The sequence below is a fragment of the Aspergillus foveolatus genome, assembly GCF_047715535.1.
Source record: "Aspergillus foveolatus strain CBS 279.81 unplaced genomic scaffold BDW70scaffold_190, whole genome shotgun sequence".
NCBI classification, from domain to species: Eukaryota; Fungi; Ascomycota; class Eurotiomycetes; order Eurotiales; family Aspergillaceae; genus Aspergillus; species Aspergillus foveolatus.
The window spans coordinates 1-15,154 of NW_027396254.1; the positions used below are offsets into that span (position 1 = coordinate 1).

A 15,154-nucleotide genomic window follows, 5' to 3' on the forward strand; every position below is an offset into this window, starting at 1 on the left:
AGAACTTTTATTCGGGCATGAAGAACTGTGTCTTTTGAGGCTGTACGATTTGTCTTATGAATCCCCCATATACTAAGGCGGGTCTTAATCGTACGCTCACTAACCTGAATGTCATATCGATTCCCTAGTAGCATAGCAATAGTAGGAGGAGATTTGCCTGATTTATATAAGGTAGAGATTTCATCCTTGTATGGTTCAAGATTTATTGACGGCCGAGGCATTCTGAAAGCTTTGTACAAAGGTAAGAAGTTAAATGAAATAAGAAATACAAGGAGAAATCTCCAGCCCTTCTTAAAGCAAGCGGTTGGAAAAGCGGTGTACAAACTCGTTACGTGTTAAATACGTTTTTGCCCTTTTGTTCGAACAGTATGCCGTATACAGGATATCCGACAGGCCACAATGGTGTACCCCGGCTTGGCGGCATTTTCGGCTGAAGCTCCCACTGCCATGCTATCAGTCGAGCTTCAGAAGCATCTTAATGACTCTTGAATGAGTCAGCCCTGGTAGTCAGTCCTTCTCACAGCAACACTTTATTTAGTAAGCAGCAAAAACATGCCAGTTATAGCCGTCGCGGGCGGCACCGGTGGAGTGGGCAAGACAATCGTCGACGTCCTAACACAGCAAGCTAAGCATCGAATTATTGTTTTGACCCGCAAGGTAGGCTCTCATTTGACCACAGGCCGAAACCTCAGGTGGTAATTAAGGCTTCGCAGGCGCAAGAAAACAACCCAATTTTATCCCGGGCGAAGCAAGTCGAAGTTGATTACGGAAACATCGCCTCTCTCACGCAAATTCTCAATGATCATAAAGTCCATACCATCATCTCAGCGATATCGCTGTACGGAGAGGAGGACAATGTAGCTCAACTGAACCTGATTCGCGCTGCTGAGGATGCGGCTGAAACGAGGAGGTTCATTCCGAGTGAGTACTCGTTCGTTCAGACGGAAGAGTACGTACGCGCACTATCCGCAGCGACCCTACCTATATGTATGGATTTAGAACTGACTAGCCTACAGCCTCATCCCCCTGGACCCCAGCATAAAGTACTTTCTTGACGCAGCGAATCTGCTGAAAGCAAGCAGCACACTACAGTTCACCCGCGTGATCCCGGGCTTCTTCATGGATTACTGGGGCATGCCGCATGTGAAGACTCAACTCTCACCAATGACGATCGCAGTGGACATGGCGAACTGCGAAGCTGCTATACCCGGTGACGGGAACGATATTATTGCCATGACGTATTCCTATGATATGGCGAGGTTCATTGCGCGCTTGCTTGAAAGCGAGAAATGGGAGGAGTTTAGTGTTGTTGTTGGCGATGAAATTACGTATAATCAGCTGGTTAAGATTGGGGAACGGGTGAGGGGTGAGTCTCGATTCTTTCCGATTTCAAATGCTTCGCTGGAGTGGGAAATATATGTGAGAGTCTTGCTGATCTCGGTAGGCCGCAAATTCAAGGTGCTATATGACAGTGCGGACAAGGTGAACAAGGGCGCTGTTACTGTTCCCACTCAACCGGAGGGAATTGGGTATAGCAAGGAGGAGCTGGAGGAGGCGACAGCGCTAATGGATAGACTCGTGATTTGGAAGGTGTTTGACTTTCCGGCTGCTATCCGGTCGAAGGACGTCGAGGGTCTGGGGTTGGTTAGAGTTGAGGATCTCGTGAAGGAGGCGTGGGAGGGGAAAGCGTAGCTCGGCATAGTCGGTGGATAATAGTTCTCCGTATAAATAGGGATTTCATTACCGTTGCAAAGCCGCAACGCCGCACACGTTGCAGTACACTCGCTTCGTACCGCATCCGAAGTCCGTTGCCTAGAACGTGGTATCAGTGTCCTAATTTCGTCCATCAATCTTCCATGATCTTTTCTATCGGCACCAAGTAGAGACCGGATAACCAGAGGCTAGCTCATCCGCAACATTTGCCGTTTAAGGGTCTGGTCCCTTCGAAGGATGAGATCCGCGTACTGTGGAGAGTTCTCAGCTGTATAGCTAACGTACGTCACCTCGAAGGTGAGGCGCTAGATCACAGAGTACTTCCTGCCTCTACTTTGAAGAAATTTGTCGTGACTCATCTTTCATTCTGACAAGCTCGCGCAGCTCCTAAGGCTTGTTTTGCCGATCCTTCCCCAGTGGTGAAGATCCAGAAGGTCGCCAATGACCTGCAGTTGGGATGGACTGATTAAAGAAGCTCTATACTTCAATAAATGATCTAATCTACTATTATTTCATTATAACAGCCTGATTAAATTTTCTCTTTTTTTATGTGCCTGAGACGAATAGAATATTGGTTTGAATTTACCGCAGACAAAATTCGCCGTGTTGCATGCCGTTAACGGCTGTCAGCAAGCTATACTGACTGGTCGAGCCGCATAGTCGAGCCCCATTGGTCGTGATTAAGATCGAGTAAGCATCGTTGTATCAGCAGGAACAAGCACGTTAAGATTGATAGTCCCACCACAACCTAAATATGATCTCAAGCTTGGTATTCCTAGCTAACCGATGTGGATTCAGTCTCGTGCTTGATAGGTATTTTTGCGGGGTCTTCGGTCGGCGTGGTGAGCCCTATGCCCACTGGGACGTCATCCGGCCTATAGACCCGTTGGTGCCATTCCTGCCATGATCTTGTTTCCAAGGTTGACACATGGCCCGCCTTGTTTCTGGGCTGCTCTGACTCAGTCCCCCAGTAAGCGAGTATGGAAAACTGAAGCTGCACCACTGATTGGAGAATGGTCTGACGTCTCTTGTGTGTCCGTGCGTTCCTGCTGTGGTTCCGTGGCAGGTGCAGTGCGCTGGCCCGGGCTCCAACTCGACACGTTGAAATTCTTTGTCTTCGTTACACCTCGCTATATTTTCTTCTAAGCCTTCCGTCACGGTCCGTATGTGACGCAGTGATACCCTACAATATCTGGATTGGCATGGGGAGCTCCAGGCCATTACAATCTTCTACACCTGCAACTTGTCGTCGTTGGACACCGTATGGGAATGACTGAAGGGATTAATTCCTAGTATTGTGGGTTTCCATCGAGACCTCACTCGGGGTGTGTTCAAGTTCGTTGCTGACCTCTTTGAATCTTCCTAGCACCTGGGGTCCCATAAAATATGCGCTCGCAGACGATGGCAAGCAACACCGAACAGGTCGCTAGCCCGCACGAACCCACCAACTGTGCGTTCGTCGAGAAGAACACTTCTTGCGAGTCCTGTATCATTTCTCGGCTTTCAAAATGGCTCTGGTCATGCCGGACTACGCAGCCTCCTCTCGTCGAAGAGAACGCAAGACCTGTAGAGGATGAGAGTTCCAAGAACCCATTCCCTTGTCGCGCATGCAGGGCTTCAAAAGTGATATGTGATCGTCAGACACCGCGCTGCGGGCACTGCCTCGACCAGCAGATTCTGTGCTTCTATGTCGAGCCGTTGCGGATCACGATGAAGCGAGCGAAACAAGCGAGGCAGCTGGAGGCCCGGTCGGAATCGGTTACATCATGCTCGTGAACCTAGCCCAGACACCTGATGATTCATTATTATCCAGAAGAACTGGCTTCTTCGCTCAAGGTTGGGATCCGTTGGAGGGGTGTTATTTCAGCTTTGTAGTTGTTAATCGCATCTCTACTCTTTCGCATGAGAAAGTCAGAAGTCCCGTATCGATAGGCCTTTCTGTTTACTCGACTTCTACGCTCAGAATATGCCACAGCCCATATTTGCTACCCAGATAGCTTGGTCTTACCGCATCACTGCTAGTAATTTTAGGTAGAGGGACAGACGGCGTCGTCTATCCGATAGAACAGCCGTCCCAAGTCCCCGGCTCTGAGCCGTAAATTGGGAAACATCTCTATTAAAAGAACAGAGTATCCGCTCTGTATACCACTAGAGGTTCAATTCTCTGTTCTTGGTTTAGACATGTTTACGACTAACCTACCTTCTCTGGCATACCGGGACTTTCCCTCTGGTTCGACTTTCATCATTTAAGGTTACGTCATAGTGTCATCTGCCATCCGCCCGCGGAAATGCAACATCACTTCTTTACTGAGATGAGTTATTGCAACCAGACCTACCGGCGTACATTAGTACAGCTGGCGCCATTTCTTCAAAAGGTCGCCTATGTCTGTCCACACATTCGTATCCAGTTCTCGAAAAAATTGCGGGGTCCTCCACACCCAAGAATGGCGGGGCAGATCTCCGGTGTCGGCCAAGGCCTAGAACGACGATCTGTGGTCTCCTCCTTCGTCTTCCACTTCCCTACCTATCTCTCTGACCAGCCGCTTGTCGCACTATTTAAACGAAGCGACAAAGTGAATACATACAAGTAAGTTACCCGTCCGCCTTTCTGAGTCCCCCTCTAATTCCCAGCGAAACAGAAATCACATCGCACCAATCTCCGGCACCATCTCCCGCAACGACAAAGACGCCCTCACAGCTGCTTGGCGCGAACTTTCTGAAGAGACCGGGATTAACCCGTCTTCTGCAACATTCTGGCGAACCGGGAAACCATTTTCATTTGTCGACGAGTCGATAAATCGGGAATGGACGATCTATCCGTTTGCGTTCCAGCTCAAGGGCACGGCTGTGGGGTCGAGAAGGGACAGCGCAGTCGAGTTGGACTGGGAGCATGAGGGATGGGAGTGGTATAATCCTACGGATGTGCTTACAGGAAATGGGCTCCATGGAAAGGGAAAAGAAGTCCCCCATCTTCGGGAGAGTCTGAGACGGGTATGGCCGGAAGGGGAACTAAATTCGAAAGCGGGAAAAGCTCTAAGACGGGGATTAGAAAAGCTACAGAATGACCACGAGAGTGGGTCGCATGAGCTTACATCCATTGCGTTGGGAGTATTCCGGGACGTGGTCAAGCATATGCCAAATGGAATGGGGGGTGCTAAGTGGTGGGAGGATGTGCAAATGATTGCCTGGCACATTGTAAAGAACGGGAGAGAGAGTATGGGCGCGGCAACGCTGAACGCCCTTCTCGCAATACTGGAGGAAATGGAAGAGATCTGGAGGCTTGAGACTGGGAGGATTGACTTCGATGCGGGGTGGAAGCTAGAGCGCATGCTCACGATCATCGATCACCATTTGAAAAGTCGGATGAGTCGCGCTGGTCTGGTAAAGGATATGTTTGCCGCTTATGTGCGGGACCACTTTTTGCCCGATGGCAAGTCGAGAGACAAGCTCACCATCCTCACCCTGTCCGCTAGCTCGACGATTCGTGATAGTATCATTGAAGCTTTCGCCTCTCTGGAAACCGCAACACTCGAACTGCGTGTCCTCGAATCCCGCCCTCTATTTGAAGGTGTCAGCATCTCATCCTCCATACTATCCAAATTCAAAACACAATGCAAAGAACCTAGCAAGCATCTCCACATCACCATCTACACTGACGCGTCGGCTGCCATAGCCGCGAAAGACGTGGACATGGTTCTCCTCGGCGCTGACAGGATTTCCGTCTCGAAAGGTGTGAGCAACAAAACAGGCTCTCTTCCTGCCGTTCTGTGTGCGAAGCACGTTTCCCCGAAGGTGAAGATTGTCGTCCTCAGCGAGCTTGAAAAAGTAAATGGGAGTTATGGCGTCATAGATGATACGAAGCATGAAGACAATGACCCAGCTGAGCTCATCCGGCCCTGGCAGAACGAGGGCGTGAAAGGCCTTCGTACTATAGAGGAAGGGTTCCACAGCGCTGTTCGGGTGGAGAAGTCGAATCACTGCGTTGAAGTAAGGAATGTCTATTTTGAATGGATTCCCTTGGACATGGTCGATGGATTTGTGAGCGGCGAGGGCGTTCTCAATCATTGGAGTATAAGTGAGAAGGCGAAGCAGCAGGATGAGTTGGCGAAGAGGTATTTTGGGAGCATATCCCTGAGGTATTAGTTAATTCTATTGCATCTTGATAGTGGCCTACTTGGACTCAACCTACTGAGAATCTGCTACTTAATGTTGAAAACAGTATACCTTGACGCAGACTGAAACTCCCTCACCTCCAAGTATAATCCGCTCAACGCGAGCGACGGCCGTGTTGTTGTCATAACATCCAACGCGTTGGGTTATAGGACCTAATCCTTCTCTGATCTTCTTACCATTCAAGCTTCTTCGTTTCTGTTCTCAACTTTCCGCTCTATGCGGCGTTGCCACGTTGAAAAGCCATCATGACTTCCATCGCCGTCACAGTCGCCACCAAATCCTCCCTCTTTGAACAAGCGCACCCCCCTTCGATACCCGTCACGAGTGCGCAATGGAAATCTGCTTTGTGTGAGATAAAGCTGCTCTACATCCAAAGGCAGTATAAACGATGCGTCGCCCGTTCGTCATCTATTCTCGCGGAGGCGAGGGAGCCTGTACGTCATCTCACTCTACCTGATCGTGTCTTCTACGCCTTTCTGCCGAGATCAGTATAATCATGCTGATGAGATGAGCTGCTGAGCACAGGTGAACCCCATCTATAAGATTTACCTGCATTTCTACAATGCTATCTGCTACGAGGCGATGGGGTTGTACGCGCACGAGTATTCAAGCAAGAAGGTACCGGTACTGCGTGAGGCATTAGGGTCTCTTGCGGCTTGTTTGTGTACTTTTCCGGCCGTGATAGAGCCAGGGGAAACTATCCCTCGAGACTTGGGGTTTGGTCTTTGTGAGGACATTGAATTCGGTCCGAGAACGAGACAAAAACAAGAGGCGGACGGAGATCGTGATGAAAACAATTGCTTTTGTCACGTCCTTGGCCGCCAGTCCAGAGCTGAACCTCAAGAGGAAGCTTATACGCCCCCTTCTATCTCCCCATCTTCATCCCCATCTCCTGACGCGTCAACTGCAGGGTCAAGGCCGAGATCAAGATCTATTTCACTTGCTGACAGCATTGTAACATGCATAACGGACATCATAGATAAAACGCTTGATTGTCCGGACGATGATCCGTTCCTGTCGGACTTAAACAGCGAGGAGGTTTTCGGCAGCGAGGATTACAACTCGATTCACAGAAGTGACGGGGAAACCCCCAAGCCAGAGCTGAAGCCGGAGCTGGAGCATCTCCTGGTGCCGTCCCCATTGCAAGTCCGCAAGTCTAAGTCCTCCACTCCTGTCCTGATCCTTCCGCTGTCTTTTCATCATTGTAACGGAATGGAAAGCACTCTCGAGACCCAACAGAGCCATCTTCGGGCTAAGGCTGCATGCGCATCAGAGGTTTATCCCGAGCCACATCCTCTTCCAATCTTCCTTCACTCTCTTCCTATCAACATGGGTCCCAATTTAACGGCCGCGGTCAATAGCACAGATGATTATTTTAGAGAGAGTGCTTACGCATATTACCCAGTACGAAATGCAACATTTCGTTCGCGTTCCACAAGCACCATCAACTACAGCCACGAATACTACAGCAATCTCACCTTCCTCCACGCCCAGATAAGAAACACAATCATCCACCTCCAAGCCCTAATCCAAGACGTGACAGCCGCACAAAATGCGCATAACACCTCTCGACGAAGTGTAAGCGGAGGTTTACAGCGCTCATCCTCGTTCTGGTCGTTTAGTCCAATAAAGAATAAGGAGGAGGATATGAACGAGTGTAACCCTTCCACTCGACAATTGCCTGCATTTCAGCAAAGAACGTCAATTCATAGCTCATGTTTCAGACGCGAGAGCATCCGAGATCGAATTGCCCGATTACGTGCTCAGGGGTGGAAAACAGTCGGCTTGAAAAATCCGGAACGGGGGTGGAAAGGAGCGGATTATTATAGGGGCTTTTGTGAAATGGTCTTGGATGAGCTTTATCTTGGGTAACCTGAGTGAGCTTAAGAGAGTAATGGCCGTTGTGTTTAAGGCTTCCCTGATGCTAAGGTTTCATGGAGGCGAATGGATGGTTAAGAGAGGGTGAATTGTTTTGTTGTTTCATTCATACTTGATATACTCAGGGAGGTTGGAGCCTTTGTTGCTCTTGGGTCATGGACAGACTGAAGGATTGGAGGCTTGACTGTTTCCTGTTTGGAGTATTTTTTCTAGGTGGTTGACGTCTACAGTTTTTTCTTCGGGCACATAGTTAGGGCTAACTTTGGAGTATGGTAGGTAATGATTCACAACTCACTGATGAAAGCAGCTGAGAATAATGTCACACACACCCAAGCTATTTCAAATCTACCAACTTATCACTTATTACTGCGTTATGATAACTGCTAGCCCCCATGCCTTCATTCAAGCAAATGCTTCCAACCGCTCCCTCGCCAGCTGGACATCAGCATTCTCAGCACTGAATATTACCCTTAGGTAGTCTCCACATCCCATACCGTTCCACTTCCCACTTCAATAGGTAAGTCATGTGTTTGACGCGTTTCTAATGGTTACGCAATAGCTTGTCGATCTGATATGGGGGAAAATAATCCGGCTGTCCTGGCTTGACATCAGTACAGCCGTGCTCCGTGTGCGTATATCTACGGCTGAGAACCGTCCATTATACTGACCGTCGCTTAGAAACGAAAAGACATCGGGCTTATCAAACTAGCGGCTTGGAACGCAAAGATTGTTTATGCTTCAGACACGTCTCGTACGGACTGCATTGGCAGTTAAGGGATTTTTCAGGCCATCAACTAACGGAGCATTCCCAGAGCATCGATGCCTCGCTCCGAGATGGTACTGTCAAGGCAACAAAATTGCAGCTCTTCTCACCGTTCAAGGAAACGTCGCCCAGCTTATTTGTCGTCGCCATCAGAGGGTCAACGTCCGAGAGACGAGACTGGACGATTAACTTTGGAAATATCGGCAGGGGATGGATGGAGATGGATTTATTTTAGGCTTCACTCTATCACGCTCTGTTAGTCTTGTTAAAGCTTGACTAGGACTCCAGCGATTGCAAGTACCATATCCACGGTGGTTATCTCAAGTGCGCAAAGGGTAGGTCGAGACAGTCTCAGAAGCCATATCCACCATACTCTTGAACGCAGAGCAACATACGAAGAACAACGTGCAGGTTCTCTTTACGGGACATTCTGCGGTGGAGCAGTCGCTTCACTGTCATATGCCCATATGATGTCAAAGAATCCCTCCTCGCTAACAGATCTAGAATCAAGTTGGTTTTTCTTTGCTCCTGAATGGTCAGATTTTACTCGCGTACTGAGTCCTAACGTCGTAAGCAGGAATTGTAACCGTGACTGCGTCGTCTTTTGGTCACCACCGTTGTCCAGGCCAGCATTAACCGCTTACGATTCTTCCTCAACCTTTCTATCCCGCGTTTGAATAAAGATTCCATTAAGTCGCATATCATTCTCTGCCTATCACCAATGCCGACTTCACCTGTTACCTGAGGATCTACCTCTGATGTTACTTGATAATGCAGGCACCATACTACTTTTGAAAAATGGGGAACAGCGACTGTGCGCAGTGCCGGACTATATTGGCCAGAAAAAGATACGCAACGTTCTCGAGACCACTGTGACTGGTAATCCCTGAGCACACAAAATTGATATGTATCTCTGGAACTTGGGCTTCATTAAGAATTCATTCTACAACCCTGGAATAGGTCCAAGACTGAGCACTCGAGGATTATGACGAGAGGTTTTAACCAAGCGACATGCGTATGCGTACACGTACCGCATCAAATCTGACTTTGATACGTCCATATTCCCTAAAGATTATGCCTCCCATGCTTTGGCGCTGACTCAAATTTGTAGAAGATAATCCTTTCAGCTCTTTCTGATCCCAATGGTTCCACAGCGTTCCAAGCACCATGCCAGACACGGACACTCCTTTACAACCTCTCCCCGCCCTACAATCCACAGAATAGAATCAGACATCTTCCTGTTACCTCCTCTGTCCAGACATGGTCATGGTCCCGGTATGATTGTGCGGGCTAATAACATGCCTCGAGTCAGCCAATATCTCTACAACGGGGTTTCTGGTCCGTCTCTAATGTAGGCTGATGAGGGCTATGCAATCATTGAGGTTAGAGAGTCGCCATTCGAACCTGGATCTTCGCTGGGCTCGATTTAGACTCACTAGACGTACCGAGTAATTTCCCCGAAGGGAGTGTTGGCCTTATTGGTGGGAGTGTCTGCATTATCTTCTCAATATCCTCTCCTTTACTGCGTACCAGCTGATCAATGGGAAGCATACGGACCCTCCCCGGGCGAGACCGAATTGTCCCCGGCCCTGACCAAAATAACGGCAGCAGCCATATACGTCTTCTGCATCAAACCCTCAGGGCCATCTCAACAATGCAGCACCCCGCTAAGTCTCCATCCTCGAACATTCAACTTCCTGAGATGGCCAAGAATATGCAATACACATTCCCATAAATCGATCCCAATCCTTTTAGTCCCTACAATCCCAGCCTTCGGCTATGCTACCGACGCAGTCTCGCATACCCAAAACCTAGCCTACCTCAAGAAATATATAAACTGTCTATGCTTGGATCTCGAGGTAATCAGGGAGGTGCATATGTCTTCTGAATTCGTGGTTAGGTCTGTTGAGCAGACGAGGGAAATTATGGTGCAAGAGCCATATGTTATACCATATTCCGACGGTGAGAACACATCTATTGCTCGGTTATACAAAGTCGAAACCTCACGGGTATACTGGTGACCGGTGGAATCTGCCGCGAAGACTTGACATACTTCTACCGCGACCACTTCGTCTTCGTTAACCCGGCTGATGCAGAAATGGAGCTTCTCAGTTGCACTGTCGCGTGAACGGAGCGGCCGATGAGTCGATTATGACCATGACCTATGATATGGAGATCGATCACCTGTGAGTTTAATTTCCCCTCCATCGAACCTTGGCCACATTGCTCATAATAAATACTGCCTTGCATCACCCTAACAGGCAAAGACGTCCAGAATCCAAGCTACGACGATCGCAAATATCCGCGAAACCGGTTTACCGTAAACAGGAATTAGGCGAATGTGCTTGGACAGTTGGCGATTCTGCGAGAGTATTTGCCCTACCTACTTCCAGGGAAGGTGAGCACCTGTAACTGAGCGCCTGCAGCATTGAGGTTGGGAGCCTGTCGTCGGTGCTGAGGGTATGGAGAATTTGCAGAATAAGAATGCGGTGGCTTCGAAAGTTGCTTGCAGGCGAGGTGATAAGGTGTACCTAGGCTTCTTTTGAACTAGGTCTGGTTTATATGCAACCGATGTGGGGATCTATGCCTCAGTAGGATCCCACATTGTGCGGTGAGTTTCCGGTCTACCTAAATATAGTGACTATAATTTATATGAATCTTCCTAGGATTTTTCTACCTTAAGACTGCCGAATGACCTAGCTGTCAAAGTGCCGTATAGCTACAGAATGCATGCCGAATTCTGTAAGACGGCGCTGGTGGGCATGGCCCAGTCCCACAGGGCTGAACGCGCGGAAATTGCAAGGCCCTGCGTCTGCCTCATAAAGACGACTGCCATCAGTACCAAGGCCAGGGCTGGAACTAAAAGTGTCTGGCCAGGCTAAAATTGGGAATGAAACGCGCTCGCTCCACTCAACTCTCTGATCGGTGGCTGTGCTGGGGCTGGACGGGCCAGACTTGACTTTCAGCTCCCAGGCACCAACCCAACTTCAGCCCTCTCCATTAATTAATTATCCTCGTCTCCTGCTTTGTTTGCGTGCGAATCTTCAATCGCCTGCAGCTGGAAGGCAGAATTGGTGAGTGCCTCTTCGTTTTCTTGCGGAAAGACATTGTCGGCTGGAGGCCTCTTATACTGCCAGCTGCAATTGTGCGATCACGAGAAATTCTCCCGCTTCCCCTGATCCTCAGCACAGCACGAAACCAACACCCGACGCTAAGATTCTAAGATTGTCGACAGTGATACTAACCTTGCTCTATTTCTATCAGTTCAGATATTCTCGTTGCGCTTCCTCTCGCTCGCGTTTCTTCGTCTTCCTACGTGCGGGGTTGTACCTTAGCCTAACGTCCCGACCCCGCTATCACCACCTTCACCATCACCCCTCTCGTTGACGCCCACTCACCAACACCGTCACAATGAGTTGTAAGTTTAACATCTCTTGTTGTTTATCGCCTTCTTGGAGCTCTACTGCTCGGCTGCATCTCCTGCCTTCCCAATGCCATCAATTCTCCGTCAGCCTTGCCCAACGCTTTCCGCCCCGCGTGCTTCCAGGCTCTCAGCTGGAGTCAGCCTCGCGCAATACATCCCGTTTTACGTGGGAGGACAGAGCCGCTACCTCGAGCTGCTCTGTCTGATATTTATCATTATTGCAGTCACTGCAGCAGTGCTTCATCACTTATGTTCACTTTTTCTGGCGGTTTGTTTACCTCTGGCGGACTCGCTAACCGAAGGTTGTACAGTTGCCAATATGTTCAATAAGCTGTCGGGACAGCCCGAGAGCTACGAGAAGAAGTATGCCCATTCATCGCTTTGCCTCCTTCCCCAATGACTAACCGTTGTATCTTTGCAGGTCGCTGTATCGATTCGGACGAACCCTCGGTGCTGGAACATACGGTATCGTCCGCGAAGCAGACTGTTCTTCCGGGAAGGTTGCGGTAAAGATTATCTTGAAGCGTAACGTTCGGGGTAACGAGCGCATGGTCTATGACGAGCTGGATCTCCTACAAAAGCTGAACCACCCTCACATTGTTCACTTCGTCGATTGGTTTGAGTCTAAGGTGTGTATCTGTGCTTGCTTGCGATGAAGAGGCTTGACACTGACAGCTACTAGGACAAATTCTACATTGTCACACAATTAGCCACTGGTGGTGAGCTTTTTGATAGAATTTGCGAGTACGGCAAGTTCACAGAGAAGGATGCGTCACAAACCATCCGCCAGGTGCTCGATGCCGTCAACTACCTACATCAACGCAATATCGTCCACCGAGGTTGGTTTCTGCCATGATTCCCTTTTCAGTCAATAAGTTTTGACCAATTTCGTCATCAGACCTAAAACCCGAAAACCTTCTTTACCTTACCCGTGATCTGGACTCGCAACTAGTTCTCGCCGACTTTGGAATCGCAAAGATGTTGGATAACCCAGCCGAAGTGCTGACCAGCATGGCGGGATCATTCGGTTATGCCGCTCCCGAGGTCATGCTCAAGCAAGGGCATGGCAAAGCTGTTGATATCTGGTCGCTCGGTGTCATCACCTACACCTTGCTATGCGGATACTCGCCCTTCCGATCCGAGAACCTGACCGATCTCATCGAAGAGTGCCGCTCCGGGCGCGTTGTCTTCCACGAGCGCTACTGGAAGGATGTCTCCAAAGACGCTAAGGACTTCATTCTCAGCTTGCTGCAGGTGGATCCGGCGCAGCGGCCCACGTCCGAGGAAGCCCTGAAGCACCCGTGGTTGAAGGGTGAATCCGCCAGCGACCGCGACTTGCTACCCGAGATCCGCGCATACATTGCTCGCTCTCGCCTTAAGCGAGGCATTGAGATCATCAAGCTTGCGAACCGCATCGAAGCGCTTAAGATGCAAGAAGAAGATGAAGAAGACATTCCCAGTGCAGTTGACGTACAGGCCTCGGAAGCGTCTGACAAGTCCGGTCTATCACCGTTCCCTGCTCTTTCAACGGAGAACAGCAACACACCCCCTGCGTCAACCGGTAATGAAGAATCAGGCGGTACTAAGAAGCGCAGCTTAAGCAAGATTGCACGAGGCGCTATCTTCCGTGAGGTCGTCCTCGCCAAGGTGCGCGAGATGAAGGAAAACGAGGAGCGAGAAAAGGTCGAACGCGAAGCTCGCGAGCGGGCTCACTCATGAAACCTCTGAATATTGGGCGGTTGATTAGCATTTCTTTTCCATCTTCTTAAGAGTCGAGACCTGAAACGTCGGACACATACGTATTCTGTGACTACTGTTCAAGTGATTCCCCTTTACTATTTTTGAATGACGGATATTTACTATAAATAAATTGGGTTCTGCACAGATCTATGGTACCGGGCAGTCCCGGTTCTTGCTTTTTTCGAATTTACCTGAGCTGCAGTTTGCATGATGACTCCATATTCAAGTCCGCTATTCACATCATACTACCTAGTTCGTCAACGGTAACGTACTGTATCTCTAATTATCGCGCCGTAATTGGAGTCTTGAAGCGAAAAGAAACTCCAGACTAAGTATGAGCGGGCCGATAATCAGCAGTATCACGGATCACGTCCTGAGAATAGTGATGAAGTCATGAAACAAGCAATAGATTGTAGATTGTAGCCTCGAGCTTGTCCACCTGGGCTGTATACAACGCAAATCACGTGGCGACAGTCTCTTATGGAAAGGGACAGACAATTGTCATTATTGGATGGCCGACGTGGCCGCCCATCTATAACGTATTTCCCGGGTCCGCCGTAGAACCTCAAAAATTTCTAACGCGTCTACCACCCCCTATATACAATCAGCCACCATGCCACGAAAACCGCGTAAATCGAAGCAAGAATTAATGGAGCAAGAGGGCAGGGATTAATGCGCGATTCGCGATTTAAATAGCGGAAAATTTTCCAATATTGAGCAAGCTATACGCGCCTACAACCTACCCCCCCAAACCCTACGTGATCGGTTAAAGGGACGCCCTTCTCGAGCAGAACTCCGCAACCACAACCACAGGCTAACTGAACGCCAGGAGGAGGCATTAATAGCATGGATAGTATCTTTGGATATACGTGGCGCACCCCCTAGGCACTTCCAGGTACGGGAGATGGCCCAAATTATACTGGATGCTGGATCGTCAACTCCATCCCGACCAATTGGAAAGAATTGGGTTACTGAGTTTACTAAACGGCGACCGGAAGTTAAAACAAGATTTGCTAGGAGGATTAATCGCCAGAGAGCACTCTGTGAAGATCCCAAGGTTATTGGTCAATGGTTTAATGAGGTACAAAAGGTCAAAGATCAGTGGGGGATCCAGGATGAGGACATCTACAACTTTGATGAAACTGGGTTTGCTATGGGTCTTATTGCAACAACAAAGGTCGTTTCTAGAGCAGAATGCCTGGTAAACCATGGCTTATACAGCCAGGAAATCGGGAATGGGTTACCACTATCGAATGCATCAATACTAGGGGGTGGCCAATACCCTCCACCATTATCTTCAGAGGAAAAGTCCATATAGAGGGATGGTTTGATGAAGGCACGATCCCTGGCAGTTGGAGAATCGAAATGAGTGCCAATGGATGGACCACTGATGCAATTGGCCTTCGCTGGCTTCAAAAGGTCTTTATTCCGGCCACAAATGGACGTACAAGGGGGGGGGTATC

General features: G+C 49.2%; 5 protein-coding genes across 5 annotated transcripts; all 5 read left to right on the plus strand.

The window, feature by feature from the left end:
• The first annotated feature begins 451 nt into the window (after window positions 1-451).
• BDW70DRAFT_36280 (uncharacterized protein) lies at window positions 452-1,726 on the plus strand. Its single transcript, XM_073743846.1, has 4 exons — window positions 452-657; window positions 714-949; window positions 1,017-1,366; window positions 1,445-1,726. Exons 1-4 carry the CDS (start codon window positions 553-555, stop codon window positions 1,690-1,692), a joined length of 939 nt encoding a protein of 312 aa, XP_073590641.1. The 5' UTR covers window positions 452-552; the 3' UTR covers window positions 1,693-1,726.
• A 969-nt stretch (window positions 1,727-2,695) lies between these two features.
• Window positions 2,696-3,859, plus strand: BDW70DRAFT_145822 (uncharacterized protein). Its single transcript, XM_073738486.1, has 2 exons — window positions 2,696-3,010; window positions 3,080-3,859. The coding sequence occupies exon 2, from the start codon at window positions 3,100-3,102 to the stop codon at window positions 3,487-3,489; it is 390 nt and encodes a 129-aa protein (XP_073590642.1). The 5' UTR covers window positions 2,696-3,010; window positions 3,080-3,099; the 3' UTR covers window positions 3,490-3,859.
• A 220-nt stretch (window positions 3,860-4,079) lies between these two features.
• On the plus strand, window positions 4,080-5,856 carry BDW70DRAFT_167483 (translation initiation factor eIF-2B subunit family protein; the record flags this gene model as incomplete). The annotated part of the gene is made up of 2 exons (XM_073742234.1): window positions 4,080-4,300; window positions 4,353-5,856. The coding sequence occupies exons 1-2, from the start codon at window positions 4,158-4,160 to the stop codon at window positions 5,854-5,856; spliced, it is 1,647 nt and encodes a 548-aa protein (XP_073590643.1). The 5' UTR covers window positions 4,080-4,157.
• Window positions 5,857-6,131: 275 nt separating this feature from the next.
• BDW70DRAFT_154649 (uncharacterized protein) lies at window positions 6,132-7,758 on the plus strand (the record flags this gene model as incomplete). Its single annotated transcript, XM_073739898.1, has 3 exons — window positions 6,132-6,320; window positions 6,412-6,517; window positions 6,866-7,758. The coding sequence occupies 3 exons, from the start codon at window positions 6,132-6,134 to the stop codon at window positions 7,756-7,758; spliced, it is 1,188 nt and encodes a 395-aa protein (XP_073590644.1).
• Window positions 7,759-11,509: 3,751 nt separating this feature from the next.
• On the plus strand, window positions 11,510-13,885 carry BDW70DRAFT_145828 (serine/threonine-protein kinase). Its single transcript, XM_073738487.1, has 6 exons — window positions 11,510-11,601; window positions 11,792-11,945; window positions 12,263-12,314; window positions 12,373-12,580; window positions 12,634-12,790; window positions 12,850-13,885. Exons 2-6 carry the CDS (start codon window positions 11,939-11,941, stop codon window positions 13,668-13,670), a joined length of 1,245 nt encoding a protein of 414 aa, XP_073590645.1. The 5' UTR covers window positions 11,510-11,601; window positions 11,792-11,938; the 3' UTR covers window positions 13,671-13,885.
• Window positions 13,886-15,154: the final 1,269 nt, after the last annotated feature.

What these genes read in the sequence shown, in the direction of transcription:
- BDW70DRAFT_36280 (XM_073743846.1), top strand. Translation starts at nt 553, where the DNA reads ATGCCAGTTATAGCCGTCGCGGGCGGCACCGGTGGAGTGGGCAAGACA. An exon ending in TTATTGTTTTGACCCGCAAG is followed by an intron (nt 658 to 713) that starts GTAGGCTCTCAT and finishes AAGGCTTCGCAG; the next exon opens with GCGCAAGAAAACAACCCAAT. An exon ending in TCGTTCGTTCAGACGGAAGA is followed by an intron (nt 950 to 1,016) that starts GTACGTACGCGC and finishes ACTAGCCTACAG; the next exon opens with CCTCATCCCCCTGGACCCCA.
- BDW70DRAFT_145822 (XM_073738486.1), top strand. Translation starts at nt 3,100, where the DNA reads ATGCGCTCGCAGACGATGGCAAGCAACACCGAACAGGTCGCTAGCCCG.
- BDW70DRAFT_145828 (XM_073738487.1), top strand. An exon ending in CCCGAGAGCTACGAGAAGAA is followed by an intron (nt 12,315 to 12,372) that starts GTATGCCCATTC and finishes GTATCTTTGCAG; the next exon opens with GTCGCTGTATCGATTCGGAC. An exon ending in ACGCAATATCGTCCACCGAG is followed by an intron (nt 12,791 to 12,849) that starts GTTGGTTTCTGC and finishes TTTCGTCATCAG; the next exon opens with ACCTAAAACCCGAAAACCTT.